Here is a 17,462-nt window from a genome sequence, read left to right on the forward strand (position 1 = left end):
CATGCAGATTGCGAATGTTTGTTTGAACGATGGTTTTGGGAAACACCAAATCGTTGAACTATGTAAGTAACGGTGGCAGGGTGTATTTTTTTTGGTGTGTTGTGTGGGGGTCTTTTAAAGACAGACAGTGATTCTCCACATAGCTTCACTCTGTCACGAGTCCTTGATTCTGTTCAAGAAAAACTGATTCTGTTCATTTTCTGAAAAAGTTCTGACACTTCTAATTTCAGCTCAAGACTTAAGCTCAGTGGAGGAACAAGAAACATCTACATTGTCATTGTTCAATTCAATTCACATTTATTTGTATAGATCTTTTCACAAAACATTGTTTCAATGCATGTCAGCATTACAATTTAGACTGATCTGTTGTCAGAGGTGACAACATCAAATTATGTGTCAAATTATGTATTTCAGAAATAAAAACATTAAATGATTAGGATATTTCGATCAATTAAGCATAGGTGCATCAGTTTACTTCATCTGAAGTCATAGATAGATAGATAGATAGATAGATAGATAGATAGATAGATAGATAGATAGATAGATAGATAGATAGATAGATAGATTGATTGATTCTAGGGTGTTACTATACAGTTAATAGGGTACTTGGAGTGGTTGCTAAGATGTTGCTATGCAGTTGCTAAGTTACTCAGGGTGGTTGCTATGTGGTTGTTAGGGTACTGCTAAATAGTTGCTAGGGTACTCAGGGTGGTTGCTAGGGTGTTGATATGCGGTTGCTAGGGTACTCATCTCAAGGCATTTTTCAAATAGATACCAAGCAAAATAGAGCACTATAGTACTCCTTTAACAGATTTAACAGTTTGGATGAGGTGTCCTAAGTGTCCTGATCATTTCACAGTTTCAATTCATAATCCAATAACATTTGAGTCCTTAGGTCCACATGTTAAGAGTGAAAGTACTTCAGATCTTTTTCTTTTTTTTTTGTCCTCCAGCTGCAAATCTTTGAAGTGCGATGGCATCTATTAAAGATCTGCTTGAGAAATTACTGAACGAACTGAAAAAAGCTGAACTAAAGAAGTTTCAGTGGCACTTAAAAAATGACCATAAGTGTATATCAAATTCTGACATGGAGAATGCAGATATCTTAGACACAGTGGATAAGATGGTAGCATGTTTTGGACCAGAAGAAGCCATGAAGATCATGGTGGAGATCATGAGGAAGATGGACCAGAATAATCTGGCTGAGCAGCTGGAAAACAATCCCAAGCAAGGTAAAGTTTAATTCACAGTGACTGTAATGTGATTGACTGTTTACCAGTGTGATGGTTTGACTTAACTTTTCTCTGCTGATGTGTTTGTGTGATTTATGTTTCCCAGTGAGTGATCCTCTCTCTCACACACACAGAGGTCAGGCTGAAGGCAATGTAATGACATCTGCTCATTCAAAAGAGACATGTGGTAAACAACAATCACTGCCTGTACATGGAAACAAAAGAAACAACTATCCAATAAATTCTCTGGAAGAAATTAGAAAAAAAGTTATTTAAAAATTTTAAAATTAAAACCAATTGCATTCGAGTAAGCATTAGTCAAGGCATTTCCATCCCCAAATGTTATCAACCTTAGCATAATCAGTGTAAGATGTGCATGTAAACATTGTTGCAGTAAGAGTGTGATTCATTTGAATATAGTAGAAGCATGAATTTATGAAACACAATCGCTTAATCTTTGCTGTCTTTTCCCCTCTTTTTTAAAGGTTCAACTGCCGACAACAGTCAAGCTACTCTCCATGATTACACAGAGACCAGCCTCAGACTGAAGAACAAATTAAAACAGGACTACGAGCAGATATTGGTTGGTAATTCACAGACAGGTCATCAGAAATACCTGAATGATATTTACACTGATTTATATGTGGTGGAGAATGAGACTGGAGGAAGAGTGAATGATCATGAAGTGATGCAGATTGAATCAAATCACAACCGATTGACTGCCAAGGAGAAGCCAATCAAGTGTAATGACATGTTTAAAGTCCAGTGTGACACAGGTCAACGAAACAGAAAAGTGCTGACAATGGGGATCGCAGGAGTGGGAAAAACCTTCTCTATCAATAAATTCATCTTTGACTGGGCTGAGGGAAGAGAAAATCAGGATATAGTCTTCATATTTCCACTTCCATTCCGTAGATTGAATTTGATTAAAGAAGAGTACAGTCTCATGGGACTGCTTAACAAATACTTCTTTAGTAGTCCTGAAGAACTGCTCTCTCTTCCTGAAGGAGACGGTAAAGTTATGTTCATCTTTGATGGGCTGGATGAATGTCGCTTTCCTTTGAGCTTTAAAGGAGATGACATATTTACAAGTGTAAATGAAAAAACAACAGCGAGTAAGATAATAATAAACCTTATCAAAAGACATCTGGTTCCCTCTGCTCTCATCTGGATCACATCTAGACCAGCAGCAGCCAGTCTGATACCCCGTGACTACATTAATCAGGTGACTGAAGTGCGTGGATTCAACAATGAACAGAAAGAGCAATACTTCATCAAAAACAGTCCTGACGTTTCTGAAAATATTATCCGTCACATCAGGAAATTCAGGAGTCTGTACATCATGTGCCAAATCCCTGTCTTCTGCTGGATCACTCTCACTGTTCTTCAGCCTCTACTTGCTCGAGAAAGCAATGACAAAACACCAACAACTCTCACAGAGTTGTACACAAGCTTCTTAATTTCTCAGCAGCAACAGATGGAAAAAAAATATTGTGATGACCCTGAACCTAAAGCCAATGCCAGGTCTTTTGATCAGATTATTCTGAAGCTTGGGAAACTGGCCTTTCAACAGCTGGAGAAAGGAAACATGATTTTTTACAAAGAAGATCTTGAGAAATGTGGACTAGATGTCAGCGAAGGGTCTGTGTACTCTGGCTTATGCACTCGACTGTTTCAGGAGGAAAAGGTTTCAACAAGAAATGTGTACAGCTTCGTACATCTCAGCGTACAGGAATTCCTTGCTGCTCTTTATGTGTTTTTGATTTACAAAGACAAGAAAACAAACCCATTTCTTGAATCATGGAGAGAAAAATTTACATGGATTCTCTCCAAAAAACCACTGTTCAAACTTCATAAGGCTGCAATCAACAAGGCTTTAGAAAGCAAGAACGGACACTTGGACCTTTTCCTCCGATTCCTTCTGGGTCTCTCACTGGAGTCCAATCAGAGTGACCTGAAAGAACTACTACCAAAACTGAAACTGAAAACGGAGAATGTTAAAGACACAGTTGACTATATCAAACAGACAATAGAGATTGAGAAATCTGTAGAGAGGACCATCAATCTCTTCCACTGTCTGAGTGAACTGAAAGATGACTTTGTGAAGGAAATCCAGAAGAATATTATCTCAGGAAATCTTTCAGCACAGAATCTCTCCTCTGCTCAGTGGTCTGGTCTGGTGTTTGTGCTCCTCATGTCAGAAGAGACTCAAGAGATGTTTGAACTGCAGAAATACAGAAGATCTGATGAAGCACTGATAAAACTGCTGCCAGTGATCAAAAATACCAGAAGAGCACTGTGAGGATCTTCTTTACATTCATTTATTTACACTGTTAATTTTTTTTTTAAATTGGGCCTTCATTTTACATGGGTGGCTTGTTGTACTAGACCCCAGGTGTTAAACTCCATTCCTGTAGTGCCACAGCCCTGCAGAGTTTAGTTCCAATCCTAATTAAATGCATCTGATTCAGCTAATCAAGTCCTTCAGGCTTATTTGAAAGCTACAGGTTTCTTTGTTGGAGCAGGGCTGCGGCCCACCAGTAACTAAATTTGATACCCCTGGACTAGACTGTTCAGAAAAAATAATAAACGTAATGTATGTGATGATATACAGTTGCCAGAAAAAGTATGTGAACCACTTGCAGAATCTGTGAAAATGTGAATAATCTTAACAAAATAAGAGAAATCATACAAAATGCATGTTATTTTTTTATTTAGTACTGTCCTGAGTAAGATATTTTACATAAAATATATTTACATATAATCCACAAGACAAAAAAATAGCTGAATTTATTAAAATAGCCCAGTTCGGAAGTATGTGAACCATTGATTCTTAATTATGTGTGTGGTTACCTGAATGATCTACAACTTTTTCTTTTTTTTTTTGTGATGGATGTTCATCAGTCCCTTGTTGAGCTATGTTCTTCAGAAAAATCCTCCAGGTCCTGCAGATTCTTCAGTTTTCCAGCATTTTTTGCATATTTGAACCCTTTCCAGCAGTGACTGAATGATTTTGAGATCCGTCTTTTCACACTGAGGACAATTGAGGGACTCAAACACAACTATTAAAAAAGGTTCAAACCTTCATTGATGCTCCAGAAGGATACACAATGCATTAAGAGCCGGGAGGTGAAAACTTTTGAATTTGAAAATCAATGTAAATTGTACTTATTTGTCTTCTGGGAAACATGCAATCATCTTCTGTTGCTTCTGAAGGGCAGTATTAAATGAAAAAAAAATATATATTTAAACTAAATAAGAAAAAATGTGGACATTTTCTTCCTGTTCAAAAGTTTTCAAAAAAAAAAAAACTTTACAAAAAACTGTTGTAGATCTTGCAGGTAACCACACACATTATTGAGAATAAATGGTTTGCAAACTTTTGAATGGGGTCTTTTAATAAATTCAGCTATTCTTTGGACTTGTGGACTACATGTAAACATATTTTATGTAAAATATCTTACTCAGGACAGCACTAAATAAATAACATGCATTTTGTATGATCTCAATTTCTGCATGTGGTTCACATACTTTTTCTTGCAAATCTAAATACTAGTTTGATGTTTTATAAAGAGAAAATTGCTTTAGCTTTGCTTACATCACTACAGTCAAAGTTTTTTTCAGTTTTTTTCAAGCTATAGATTATAAATGCTACCAAATAAAGCATTACTGTTGCTGTTTGTTTTGTTCTTTACAGGCTACAATGCTGTAATCTCACTGCTCAGTCCTGTGAAAGTTTGTCTTTAGTTTTACAATCCTCAAACTCTGTCTTGAGAGAGCTGGACCTGAGTAACAATGACCTGCATGATTCTGGAGTGAAGCTTCTTTCTGATGGACTGAAGAGTCCAAACTGTCCACTGGAGATACTGAGGTGAATGGTTTTAAAATAATTAATTATGCTATAATAAGAGATGGACCTAGCCAATAAGTGAAGTGGCAGCTTAGGGAAGCAGGGGACCCCATCTGATTTGGCAAAACATATTTAGAAAACACTCCAGGGTGGATTTGTGTTTGCACTCTTTTTGAAAACTGTCAAAGGTTTTTTATTTCCAGCATGCTTTTGCAGCATTAAGCAATGCAGTCAGAATCCACTCACAGCTCAAAATGCCTGAGTTTTTATTCAGTGCTTACCTCTGTACCAAGACAGTTTTACAGCATCCCTCCACCATCCTTACTATCCCTATCCCAAAAATCCTCAGACCCCTGAGGGTTAAAACAGTTAATGTGTGTACAGTGGTTCTACCTTAATATTATAAAGCGACAAGAAAACTTTTTGTGCACCAAAAACACAAAATAAGAGTTTTCAACAATATTTGTTGATGGCCGATTTCAAAACACTGGTTCGATATGCTTTACGAATCTTTTGTTTTGAATCAGTGATTCGGATCGTGTATCAAACTGCTGAACTTGTGACTTTGGCACTCCGAACAACTTATTTTGAAACAAAAGCTTCGAAGCAGTGTTTTGAAATTTTCCATCACTAAATATTGTTGAAAAGTCATTATTTTTTTTATTTATTTATTTTTTGGCGCACAAAAAGTATTCTCGTCACATTATAATATTAAGGTAGATTGAATCTATGATAGAGAATGTATCATATGAAAACATATTAGCTAAAATGAATGGAAATCACATGGATGTTGACATGTGGGAGAAATTTATTCAAACTGTCAATTCAAGCTTGGATCCAGTATTAGTCATCCTTTGAAGTGATTTGCTTATCCTGTTGTGCATTTAAATGTCATTTCTATAATTATTATTATTATTATTTATTAGAATTATTTTTGTTTGTTAGATTTTGTATTTTGTATACAGTGTATTGACTTATTTAATTTTGTACTGGTTTGTTTTGCTATGTATAAAGAAAACCAATAAGAAAACTTCATTTTCAAAAAAAAATAATATTAAGGTAGAACCCCTGTACTCACATGAACTGTTTTAAATGCATTAAAGTTCGGTGTGTGATGGAATTTTTTGATTAATCATAACTACCATTTGTTTCTCCTTGCAGGAATAACATTTATATGCTTTTAAAACCTAAATGTCCTCAAACCTTGCATGGGCCTAAATCAGTGCGTGTCTGAATCATGTCCAAATATAAGAAAAGGGGAAATGACACTTAGGGACAGCTAGACAACTATCTAAATATAATAGCGCCATGATATTGAGTAACCAACGAACTAATAATGGGCAGATCTTGCTTTACCTAGTAACATAAGGGTTTGACATATGAAGAACCAATCATATTGTAGAATGCTTTACCATGCCCCTATCCTATATAAACGAATGTATTCTTCTTGCTGGTGGGATTCTCTTTGATTGATACGAAGTCCTCCGGCCGTGAATAAAGCATATTCTAAGTCTGGAGTCTATCTGGTTATTGCTGCCCAGCAAGTCATAACTTGTTTTCATGATGAATTTATTTAGTCCTTACATTAACAAGTTAAGTAAAATATTATTAACACATCGACTAATATACGGCATATATTTAGCGAAACAGTTCATTTCTCTAGTGAACTAACAAACTGTTGACACTGAATTGCTTTACTGAGGTTAATGTAATATTACGTGACATATTGTTTACAAACTGTTTTACTGACATCTTTCCACGGTTGAAACACTGAGCGATTACACGTGATATGATATTTTTTAGTAAGTTCTGCTGTATCTTTCAACATACCTTCATGTTCATTCATGTTCATTCTGTAGTAGTGAAGAGGAAGGGATGATCACTTTCACTCGCACTCTGCACTGCCATTTGAACTGAGGCACCTGTACAGTAATCTGTCACGCCACATCAAAAAGTGTCAAAACGTCATTTATTGTTTGAATTTCATAATAAAATAGACATAATTTGAAAGTAACAAAACACAGAGCTTATTGCGATTATTGGTGGTTAATGCTGGTAAAAAGTGGTTAGGCTAAAAAACATTATTGCGCACGCCCCCTTCAGGATTGGAGTGTGGACTGCCTGTGACTGACTGTATTCGTCATCTAACTGCATGAACCTAACTGTGACGTCTGTACCATGTCGGTTCGGGACTATTACATGTACCGTTACACCCCTAATGTACATACATGTTGCTCACATATTATGGTAGCCTAGTTCATGTTTAATACAGTGTAATGACACTTTTGCCATTTGCCATTCATATGTTAGGTTCATGCAGTTAGATGATGAACATGCCCTGACATGTTTGCATTTTTAAGATTATGTGTGATGTTTTGTGGAAAAAAATTGTTCTTGCAATAAGGTCATAATACACAAACTGAATAGTTGTTCACAAGACTTTTGCGTTATCAAAAATAGAATTTTTATTATAATTTTACATTCACAAATACAACCTCCACATATCAATGTGATTTGTCATGTCTGATTGCCAAACCAATATAATTTGGACTGTTGCTCTGTCTTTGTAGATTGTCTGGCTGTATGGTGACAAAGGTTGGCTGTGGTTATGTGTCTTCAGCTCTGAGTTCAAACCCTTCACACCTGAAAGAGCTGGATCTGAGCTACAATCACCCAGGAGATTCAGGAGTCAAGCTGCTCACTGATAAACTCAACAATCTAAACTACAGACTGCTTCAACTCAAGTATGTAAAGCAGAAAGAGTTTTGATCAAACAACTCCACAAACAGCATTACAGTCTTCACTTATTACAAACCAGTTACACTTATTTTTATACAGAAAGATGCTAGTGTTTGACTAGTTTGATGTACACTACCAGTCAAAAGTTTGGAAACGGTAAGACTTCTTTATTTAATTAAAAATACAGTAAAAACAGTGATACTGTTAAATTTTATTACAATTTAAAAATATTTTAAAATGTAATTTATTCTATTGTTGGCAAAGCTGAATTTTCAGCATAATTACTCCAGTCTTCAGTGTCATATGATCCTGCAGAAATCATTCTAATATGCTGATTTGCTGCTCAAGATTTGCTGTACAATTGTACAAAATATTTGTGTACAATGTTTTTTTTCAGGATTCTTTGATGAATAGAAATGCATTTATTTGAAATATAATCTTTTGTAACATTATAAATGTCTTTACTGTCACTTTTGATCGATTTTAATGCAACCTTCCTGAATAAAAGTATTAATTTCTTTAATTTATTTTCAAAAAAAATTAAAAATAAAATTCTTACTGACCCCAAACTTTTAAATGGTAGTGTATAATGTTACAAAAGCTTTGTATTTCAGATGAAAAAAAGCACACGATTGTTTGACATTAAATGTTTCTTGAGCAGCAAATCAGCATATTAGAATGATTTTTGAAGGATCATGTGACACTGAAGACTTGAGTAATAATGCTGAAAATTTAGCTTTGCCAACACAAGAATAAATTACATTTTAAAATATTTTCAAATAGAACCAGCCTTGATGAGCAGAAGAAACTTCTTTTAAAAACATAAAAAATCTTACCATTTGCAAACTTTTGACTGGTAGTCTAGATCTGATCAAACATATGTTGTTTTGAAGGCATGGGACAACCATTGACCTATAATTTTAATTTGGTGTTCGGATAGGCCCCTCTGGGCTGCTGTAATGGCTGCACCTATGCAGAAGGATGGGAAGAGAAATGTTTAGTTGGGATGCCGGATCTGTTGAGGATGGTTTTAAGATTCTTGAAACCAATGTCTGCAGCCAGGGAGGTTTTTATTGTGATTTGGGATTTCCTCTGGTGAAGAAAAAGGGCTATGGACTGGTATCATTGAATCAGGGTTGGCAAATTATAAATAAAACTGATCAATTGAAACAATTTGATTTTCATTTTTTTTCCAATATTGAAACATATGGTGCCATTGTTTTTTACTTGAAGGTCAGAGTGTTATGTCCCTATTAGTTTAGGGATATTGCAGGAACGTCAACATAAACCAGAACAGAACAAATTAGAACGGGGTGTCAAACTCAGTTCCTGGAGGGCCACTGTCCAGCAGTTTTGCTCTAATGCTAATTAAACACACCTGAACCAGCTAATCAAGGTCTTCAGGATTAGTTTAGGTCTACGTGTTGCAATGTGTAGGGCTCATAACCTATTCCCAATTCAAAAATAAAGCAAATAAAATGAACTGAAATGCTTTACAATAAAAACCACAAGCAGTACAAATGTATGTATCGACCATTCATTTGTAGGCTGTTTATAGGCTGTTTCTCAATATGCGTTCTTAAGCAATCTTGCCTCCTTGTGTTCTTGCTCTATGTCATCATCAGCCATCGAAGTTCAGTTCCAATACTCAAGAACGCAAGAACAGAGGATGCATGAAAGCAGGGTGCGATTTGTGAAAAAACCAGAGGGGGGGATGTTTTGAGAGAATTTTTTTTTTTTTGAAAATGTGTTAACCACAGTGGAGCTATATATAATTTTTATTTAGCTCATATATTTCAAATGTTTATTTCTTTTAATTTTGATGATTACTGTGACAATTACTTAGTGACAACTAAGGAAAATCCCAAATTCAGCATCTCAGAAAATTAGAATTATACTTAAGACCAATACAAAGAAAGGATTTTTAGAAATCTTGGCCAACTGAAAAGTATGAACATGAAAAGTATGAGCATGTACAGCACTCAATACTTAGTTGGGGCTCCTTTTGCCTGAATCACTGCAGCAATGCGGCGTGGCATGGAGTCGATCAATCTGTGGCACTGCTCAGGTGTTATGAGAGCCTAGGTTGCTCTGATAGTGGCCTTCAGCTCTTCTGCATTGTTGGGTCTGGCATATCGCATCTTCTTCTTCACAATACCCCATAGATTTTCCATGGCGTTAAAGTCAGGTGAGTTTGCTGGCCAATTAAGAACAAGGATACCATGGTCCTTAAACCAGGTACTGGTAGCTTTGGCACTTTGTGCAGGTGCCAAGTCCTGTTGGAAAATGAAATCTGCATCTCCATAAAGTTGGTCAGCAGCAGGAAGCATGAAGTGCTCTAAAACTTCCTGGTATACGGCTGCGTTGACCTTGGACCTCAGAAAACACAGTGGACCAACACCAGCAGATGACATGGCACCCCAAACCATCACTGACTGTGGAAACTTTACACTGGACCTCAAGCAACATGGATTGTGTGCCTCTCCGATGCTTATCCGATACAAAATTTGTGCGTATTCACAGAAATGTGTCTCCGTGTGGATGGGGCCTAAGTCACTCTGTCACATGCTGGTTTACCATGAACAACTGAAAATGCTTTTCAGCAAACTGTGCAGTTGTTACAGGTACCGGCTGGCACCACGTCAACAGCTTATATGCTCTCTCTGGAAACAGGAGAAATAAATGAGACAGGGCAAACTCTGCGTCCGTTTTTCATCTCCCTCAGCAGAAAGAGGAAACGAGAGGATTTATTAAACATTCACAATTTAAATCCTCCTCTGTTACAAACACTCTGTCATGATCACTAGTGAGAGTGCCCTAGTCAGCCACTAGACGGCACTCCATCCTGGACTCTTGTTTTCACCCCTTGGACTACAATTCCCATACTCACTCCTGGACTCATTATCTCATTGTCATTGCACCCAGCTGTTTTGTGTTTCATCATTAGTGTCTGTCTATTTCTACTCAGTTGTTTCTGTCCTTGGTGGTGGTTTGTTGTATTTGTTACGTGCACCATTTTGTATCTCTGGCTTGTTGTTTTGTAGACTGGATTATCTGGATTTTGACCCCTTGCCTGCTTTTGGATTTACGTTTCTGGATTCCCCAATAAATGCTTATGCTGCAACTGGATCTCTACATCTTGTTCTTGTGTGCCCGTGACAGAACAAACCACCGTAAATACTAGATCCAGCAGCATGAGTATTCGGATTAGTCCCCCAGCCTCCATTGGAGAGCGGATGGCTCTAGTTTGGGCAGTGGTGGCTCTGCGACAGGAGGGGAGAGAGGTAGGGTGTTTTGCCCAGTTTTTCTGGACATTTTCAAGAGGGCTGCGGTACAATGATGAAGCGCTTAAAGGGGTGTTTAATGGATGCCTCGACGACCCTCTGCCTCAGTGGGAGTTGGAGGGGCTCCAGATCCTGGATTTTTGGCGCTTTGTCCATTATCTCTCCCACAGAAGCCGTTGGGCAACCCACGCTCAGCCAGAGCCCGTTCCTGCCTGTAAGTCCACTCCAGAGTCTTCAGAGGAGGTGGGCACTGAGCCTCAGCTTCACTCCGGTAAAGGGAGGAGGAGGAGAAGGAAGAAGGCCTCTTCCATCCTTCAAGGCCTGGAGGCCGCTCCAGCCCGTGAGTCAGCTCCAGCCAGTGAGTCCACTCCAGAGCCCGCTCCAGCCAGTGAGTCCACTCCAGAGCCCGCTCCAGCCAGTGAGTCCACTCCAGAGCCCGCTCCAGCCAGTGAGTCCACTCCTGTCAGTGAGTCCGCTCCAGAGCCCGCTTCAGTTAGTGAGTCCACTCTAGTCAGTGAGTCCGCTCCAGAGCCCGCTTCAGTTAGTGAGTCCACTCCAGAGTCCGCTCCAGCCAGTGAGTCCACTCCAGAGCCCGCTCCAGCCAGTGAGTCCACTCCAGAGCCTGCTCCAGCCACTCCAGAGCCCGCTCCAGAGCCCGCTCCAGCCAGTGAGTCCACTCCAGAGCCCGCTCCAGCCACTCCAGAGCCCGCTTCAGTTAGTGATTCCACTCTAGCCAGTGAGTCCGCCCCAGAGCCCGCTCCAGCCAGTGAGTCCACTCCAGAGCCTGCTCCAGCCACTCCAGAGCCCGCTCCAGAGCCCGCTCCAGCCAGTGAGTCCACTCCAGAGCCCGCTCCAGCCACTCCAGAGCCCGCTTCAGTTAGTGATTCCACTCTAGCCAGTGAGTCCGCCCCAGAGTCCGCTCCAGCCAGTGAGTCCGCCCCAGAGCCCACTCCAGCCAGTGAGTCCGCCCCAGAGCCCGCTCCAGCCAGTGAGTCCGCCCCAGAGCCCGCTCCAGCCAGTGAGTCCGCCCCAGAGCCCGCTCCAGCCAGTGAGTCCGCCCCAGAGCCCGCTCCAGCCAGGGAGCCCGCCCCAGAGCCCGCTCCAGCCAGCGAGCCCGTTCCAGAGCCCGCTCCAGTCAGTAAGTCCGCTCCAGCCAGTGAGTCCATTTTGGGTGAGCCACCGCCTCACCCTCATAAGCGGAGGAGAAGGAGGAAAAGGGCTTCCTCCATCCTACAAGGCCTGGAGACCACTCTAGAGGTTGTTCGTGGGTTCTCCAATCGCCGCGCCTTGCCCTGCCGGCGCCACCGGAGCAGCCCGAGCCCGCTGCCGTCCCGGAGCAGCCCGAGCCCGCTGCCGTCCCGGAGCAGCCCGAGCCCGCTGCCGTCCCGGAGCAGCCCGAGCCCGCTGCCGTCCCGGAGCAGCCCGAGCCCGCTGCCGTCCCGGAGCAGCCCGAGCAGCCTGAGCCCGCTGTCGTCCCAGAGCAGCCCGAGCCCGCTGCCATCACCGAGCTTCTCGCTCTCCCTGATACGACCATGGAGCACCCTTGGCCAGCCCTGCCACTGCCGCCGCCCAGGCCGCCAACCCTGCCGCCAGCCCTGCCGTCGCCGCCGCCGCCCAGGCCGCCCGTCCTGCCGCCGCCGCCCAGGTCGTCTGCCCTGCCACCGTCAACCAAGCCTTCTGTCCTGCCGCCGTCGTCCAGGCTTCCTGCCCTGCTGCCACTGCTCCGGCCGTTGGAACCGCTGGAACCCGTCAGTTCCTCCAGTGCCGCCCTGGCAACCAGCCAGGACACCAGACCCCAGGGAACCCGCCTGGTCAGTTCCTCTAGTGCCGCCCTGGCATTCAGCCAGGACCCCGACCCTCTTAGAGCCCCCGTGGTCTGTTCCACCGGCTCCCCCCTGGCCTTCGGTTGGGGGCTCTGGTCCTGGCCCACCATCCCTCCCCCTGATCCTCCTCCTGTCCACCTCCCTCCTGAGTTTTTGTGTTTTTCGTTTTTGTTGTCTGGTGGAGCGTCTGGTAGCCGCTCCTTTGAGGAGGGGTAATGTCATGATCACTAGTGAGAGTGCCCTAGTCAGCCACTAGAGGGCACTCCATCCTGGACTCTTGTTTTCACCCCTTGGACTACAATTCCCATACTCACTCCTGGACTCATTATCTCATTGTCATTGCACCCAGCTGTTTTGTGTTTCATCATTAGTGTCTGTCTATTTCTACTCAGTTGTTTCTGTCCTTGGTGGTGGTTTGTTGTATTTGTTACGTGCACCGTTTTGTATCTCTGGTTTGTTGTTTTGTGGACTGGATTATCTGGATTTTGACCCCTTGCCTGCTTTTGGATTTACGTTTCTGGATTCCCCAATAAATGCTTATGCTGCAACTGGATCTCTACATCTTGTTCTTGTGTGCCCGTGACACACTCAATGTTCACTATGAAATAAACACAACTTCAAAATAAAATACAATTTGTCTTTTTTATCACCTTTCAGCAAATACTGAGTTATAAGTTTTGTGTGATTAAATAAATCACAATGACAATAACCACTGTTACCCTGTAAGTTGTCTCCAGCTAAAAATAAAACATAGCGTATGGTATCAACAGGTAAAATGTTAAAAAGGTCAACAGGTGACGTTAACAGGCGCGAAAATGCGGCTACTGCTATATGTACATATATGTCCACATATTCATAAAACAGCCTTACTAGCGGACATTAAAACATTCAGCGACATGTCAACATATTACACTTCAGGTACTTAGCTTAATTTACTATTCCACCAACCTGGAAACAGGAGAAATAAATGAGACAGGGCAAACTCTGCGTCCGTTTTTCATCTCGCTCAGCAGAAAGAGGAAAACCGCAAAGCGGACAAAACTGACATAAAGCCCCATGGAGCACAATAAGCACCACACTACACTCTGCTGGAGAACTCCATAATTACTCCTGACCGCTATATAAAATATTTTAATGAAAGGAAGGTGGAAACAGGTTCATTACCCCTAAACAAACATTCAAAACATTAATTATAAAATTACAGAAACTACCACAAATGTGATAACACTTTAGTGGGCATCACACAATTCACCTTATATTCATCATTAGTTACAGGACAGACCCATTGATAACTTTTTTCCCATTCAGCCCTATACTGTATCTGGAGAGCCTCTTGTAAAGTGTGTTTACTGATTAACTGTGTCACTGTGTGTGTTTTGTAGTGTGGATCATGGAGGAGAGATCAGGATTACAGCAGGAGTACGCAAATGTATGCACACATACACACACACTCACTTTTGTTTATACTACTTTGTGGGGCCCACAAAGATACTAAGATGAGGAATTTACGACATTGGTCCTTTAGTCAGACCTCACAAAGACAACATCTAAAAAAATCCTAAATAAGAATCTTTGATATGGCCCGTCCCTACACTATACCTAAACCTAATATAATTTTATCTTTGTTTTAATATTCTTCATATATATATATATATATATATATATATGAGATTTTGTGAGATAGGATAAGAATCCTAATTCAAGTTAAGATTTGATTCTGTAATAGTAAATAATCTGGTCAGATCTGAACTAAAGACTTAAGTTAGAAAATTTCTGTAAAATCATTTTCAAAAGTTAAAAGATTCATAATTCCTGATTGTGATGTGTTTTATCTCCATTAGATTCCCATCAGCTCAATCTGGATCTGAACACAGTGAATGAACGCCTCCGTCTGTCTGAGAGAAACAGAGGGATTATTTACACTGACACAGTCCAGCAGTATCCTGATCATCCAGACAGATTTGATCATTGGTGGCAGGTGTTGTGTAGAGAGAGTGTGTGTGATCAACGCTGTTACTGGGAGGTTGAGTGGAGTGGTAAATATGGTGTGTTTATATCAGTGTCATATAAGAGCATCAGGAGGAAGGGACGGGGTAAAGAGTGTTGGTTTGGACATAATGATCAGTCTTGGAGTTTGTTCTGCTCTCCCTCCAGTTACTCATTCATTCACAATAATATAGAGACTAAACTCCCTGAAGAGTCGATCAGCAGTAGAATAGGAGTGTATGTGGATCACAGTGCAGGAACTCTGTCCTTCTACAGCATCAAGAGAAACACAATAAGCCTCATCCACACAGTCCAGACCACATTCACTCAACCGCTCTATCCTGGGTTTAGGCTTTATAAAGAATCATCAGTGAAACTGTGCTGTTGAATCAGAATAGACTGTAGAGAGATTCTACCCATAATACTTTGAGCTCATGATAAATCAGTGACTGTCACACACTGACTTGACTAGATGATCCAAGATAAGAACACTTATATTTAATAAACACCAGCAGGAAACTTTAACACAAGACAATGTACATAAGATGACTGAGGGTTTAAATACACTAGATAACAAGAGACTAAATGAAGGACAGGTGATGAGTTGTGATGTTACAAACAGGGGTTGCAATGGGAATTAACAAGACAGCAATGGAAACACAGGAACAAGGAATTAAAACACAGCAACTGAAAACCAGACCAAAGGAATTGAACTGAACTTCTGGTCGAGAACTAGAGTCGTATGGTTGAGTAGAGTAAGTTTATGCAATATATATCCCACTAAATAAAAAGAAATGTCAGAGAAGGTTTAAGGATGAGTGACGGAAACAAGAGCAAGAGAAACCCAGAAATACAGTCAATGATACTAACAGAGAAGAGAGAGGAAATATGAGACAGAAGAAGATGGACCACAATGATACTCACTACAAACATGTCTGGATGATACCAGTGTAATACAACTAACGTTCTTATGTGTAGGAAGGAAGGGGACAGGGTCGGCGTTCAACTGCTGACTGAGCTTTATTACAAGAATTAGAAACGTCCAACAAAAACTGTGCAAGGCACAACAGCAAATAAAATAATCCACAAAGGGCTTCACTCCAGTCACGGCATCTACAATCCACAAAGGGCTTCACTCCTGGTCACGGCTGTACAATCCACAATGGGCTTCACTCCAGTTAGTCGTGCACCAGCTGCTCAGTCAGCAGTTCCCCTCTCTCTCCCCGACTCCTGCTTCTCGCGGCGTTTTAACCTGTCTCCGCGCCAATTACTGAAATGAGAAACAGGTGTTCGTGATTTACATTTAACTCGCTCACTCACCAAAGATCTCCCGATGCTCTCTCCCGCCGCAGACCTCGCTGAACCACGCCCCCCTCGCCACATACCCCCACCGCCCGACTCAGGCCGGGGAGCCGTCCGGCCTGCAGCCCCCCCCCCATTTCTGGAGAGGAAATCGGCCACAGCCATCTGAACACCCGGCCTGTGGACCACCTTGAACTTAAAAGGCTGTAATGCCAGATACCAACGAGTGATCCGCGCATTGGTATCCTTCATGCGGTGGAGCCACTGCAGGGGAGCGTGGTCCGAACAGAGAGTGAATTCCCGCCCCAGGAGATAATAGCGGAGGGTGAGGACGGCCCATCTAATAGCCAAACACTCTTTCTCAACGGTGCTGTACTTAGCTTCTCTCTTTGAGAGCTTACGGCTAATGTACAGCACCGGCCGTTCCTCACCCTCTATCTCCTGGGACAGGACAGCACCCAGCCCCCTGTCCGACGCGTCAGTCTGCAACAGAAAAGGGAGAGAAAAATCAGGAGAGTGAAGCAATGGCCCGCCACATAGAGCAGCCTTCACCTGGGTGAAGGCCTGCTGGCACAGCTCCGTCCACTGGACCGTATCTGGCGCATCCTTTTTGGTTAGATCAGTCAACGAGCTGGTGAGGGCCGAATAATTAGGAACAAACCTCCTATAATATCCCGCCAGCCCGAGGAACTGTCTAACCTCCTTTTTGGTCTTGGGGCGCGGACAGGTCGCAATCGCTGCCGTCTTATCAATTTGGGGACGCACCTGTCCATGCCCCAAGTGGAAGCCCAGATACCTTACTTCCACGCGCCCAATCGCACACTTCTTCGGGTTGGCCGTGAGCCCGGCCCCCCTCAGCGATCTCAGGACGGCCCTCAAATGCTGCATATGCCGCTGCCAGTCATTACTGAAGATAATAATATCGTCCAGATAGGCAGCAGCATATGCACCATGGGGCCGCAAAATTTTATCCATGAGACGCTGAAAGGTAGCCGGTGCCCCGAACAACCCGAACGGAAGGGTGACGAATTGGTGTAATCCAAACGGCGTCGTGAAAGCCGTCTTTTCTTTGGATAATGGCGACAAGGGGATCTGCCAATACCCTTTCGTTAAGTCCAGTGTCGAATAAAATCGAGCCGTACCTAGCCGGTCAAGCAACTCGTCCACCCGAGGCATTGGATACGCGTCGAATTTCGACACTGCGTTCACCTTGCGATAGTCCACACAGAACCGAACTGAACCGTCC

At 41.9% G+C, this 17,462-nt stretch overlaps 1 protein-coding gene across 1 annotated transcript; it reads left to right on the forward strand.

Moving 5' to 3' along the window:
* Positions 1 to 973: 973 nt before the first annotated feature.
* LOC137025146 (protein NLRC3-like) lies at positions 974 to 15,302 on the forward strand. The gene is made up of 6 exons (XM_067393177.1): positions 974 to 1,232; positions 1,718 to 3,530; positions 4,930 to 5,103; positions 7,653 to 7,826; positions 14,311 to 14,357; positions 14,770 to 15,302. Exons 1-6 carry the CDS (start codon positions 974 to 976, stop codon positions 15,300 to 15,302), a joined length of 3,000 nt encoding a protein of 999 aa, XP_067249278.1.
* Positions 15,303 to 17,462: the final 2,160 nt, after the last annotated feature.

This window comes from Chanodichthys erythropterus, chromosome 8, assembly GCF_024489055.1.
Source record: "Chanodichthys erythropterus isolate Z2021 chromosome 8, ASM2448905v1, whole genome shotgun sequence".
Taxonomy (NCBI): Eukaryota; Metazoa; Chordata; class Actinopteri; order Cypriniformes; family Xenocyprididae; genus Chanodichthys; species Chanodichthys erythropterus.

Bases quoted from the DNA above. Each gene is read 5' to 3' on its own strand.
- LOC137025146 (XM_067393177.1), top strand. From the start codon at position 974: ATGGCATCTATTAAAGATCTGCTTGAGAAATTACTGAACGAACTGAAA. The intron at 5,104-7,652 runs GTGAATGGTTTT...CTGTCTTTGTAG, and splicing joins TGTCCACTGGAGATACTGAG to ATTGTCTGGCTGTATGGTGA. The intron at 7,827-14,310 runs GTATGTAAAGCA...TGTGTTTTGTAG, and splicing joins TACAGACTGCTTCAACTCAA to TGTGGATCATGGAGGAGAGA.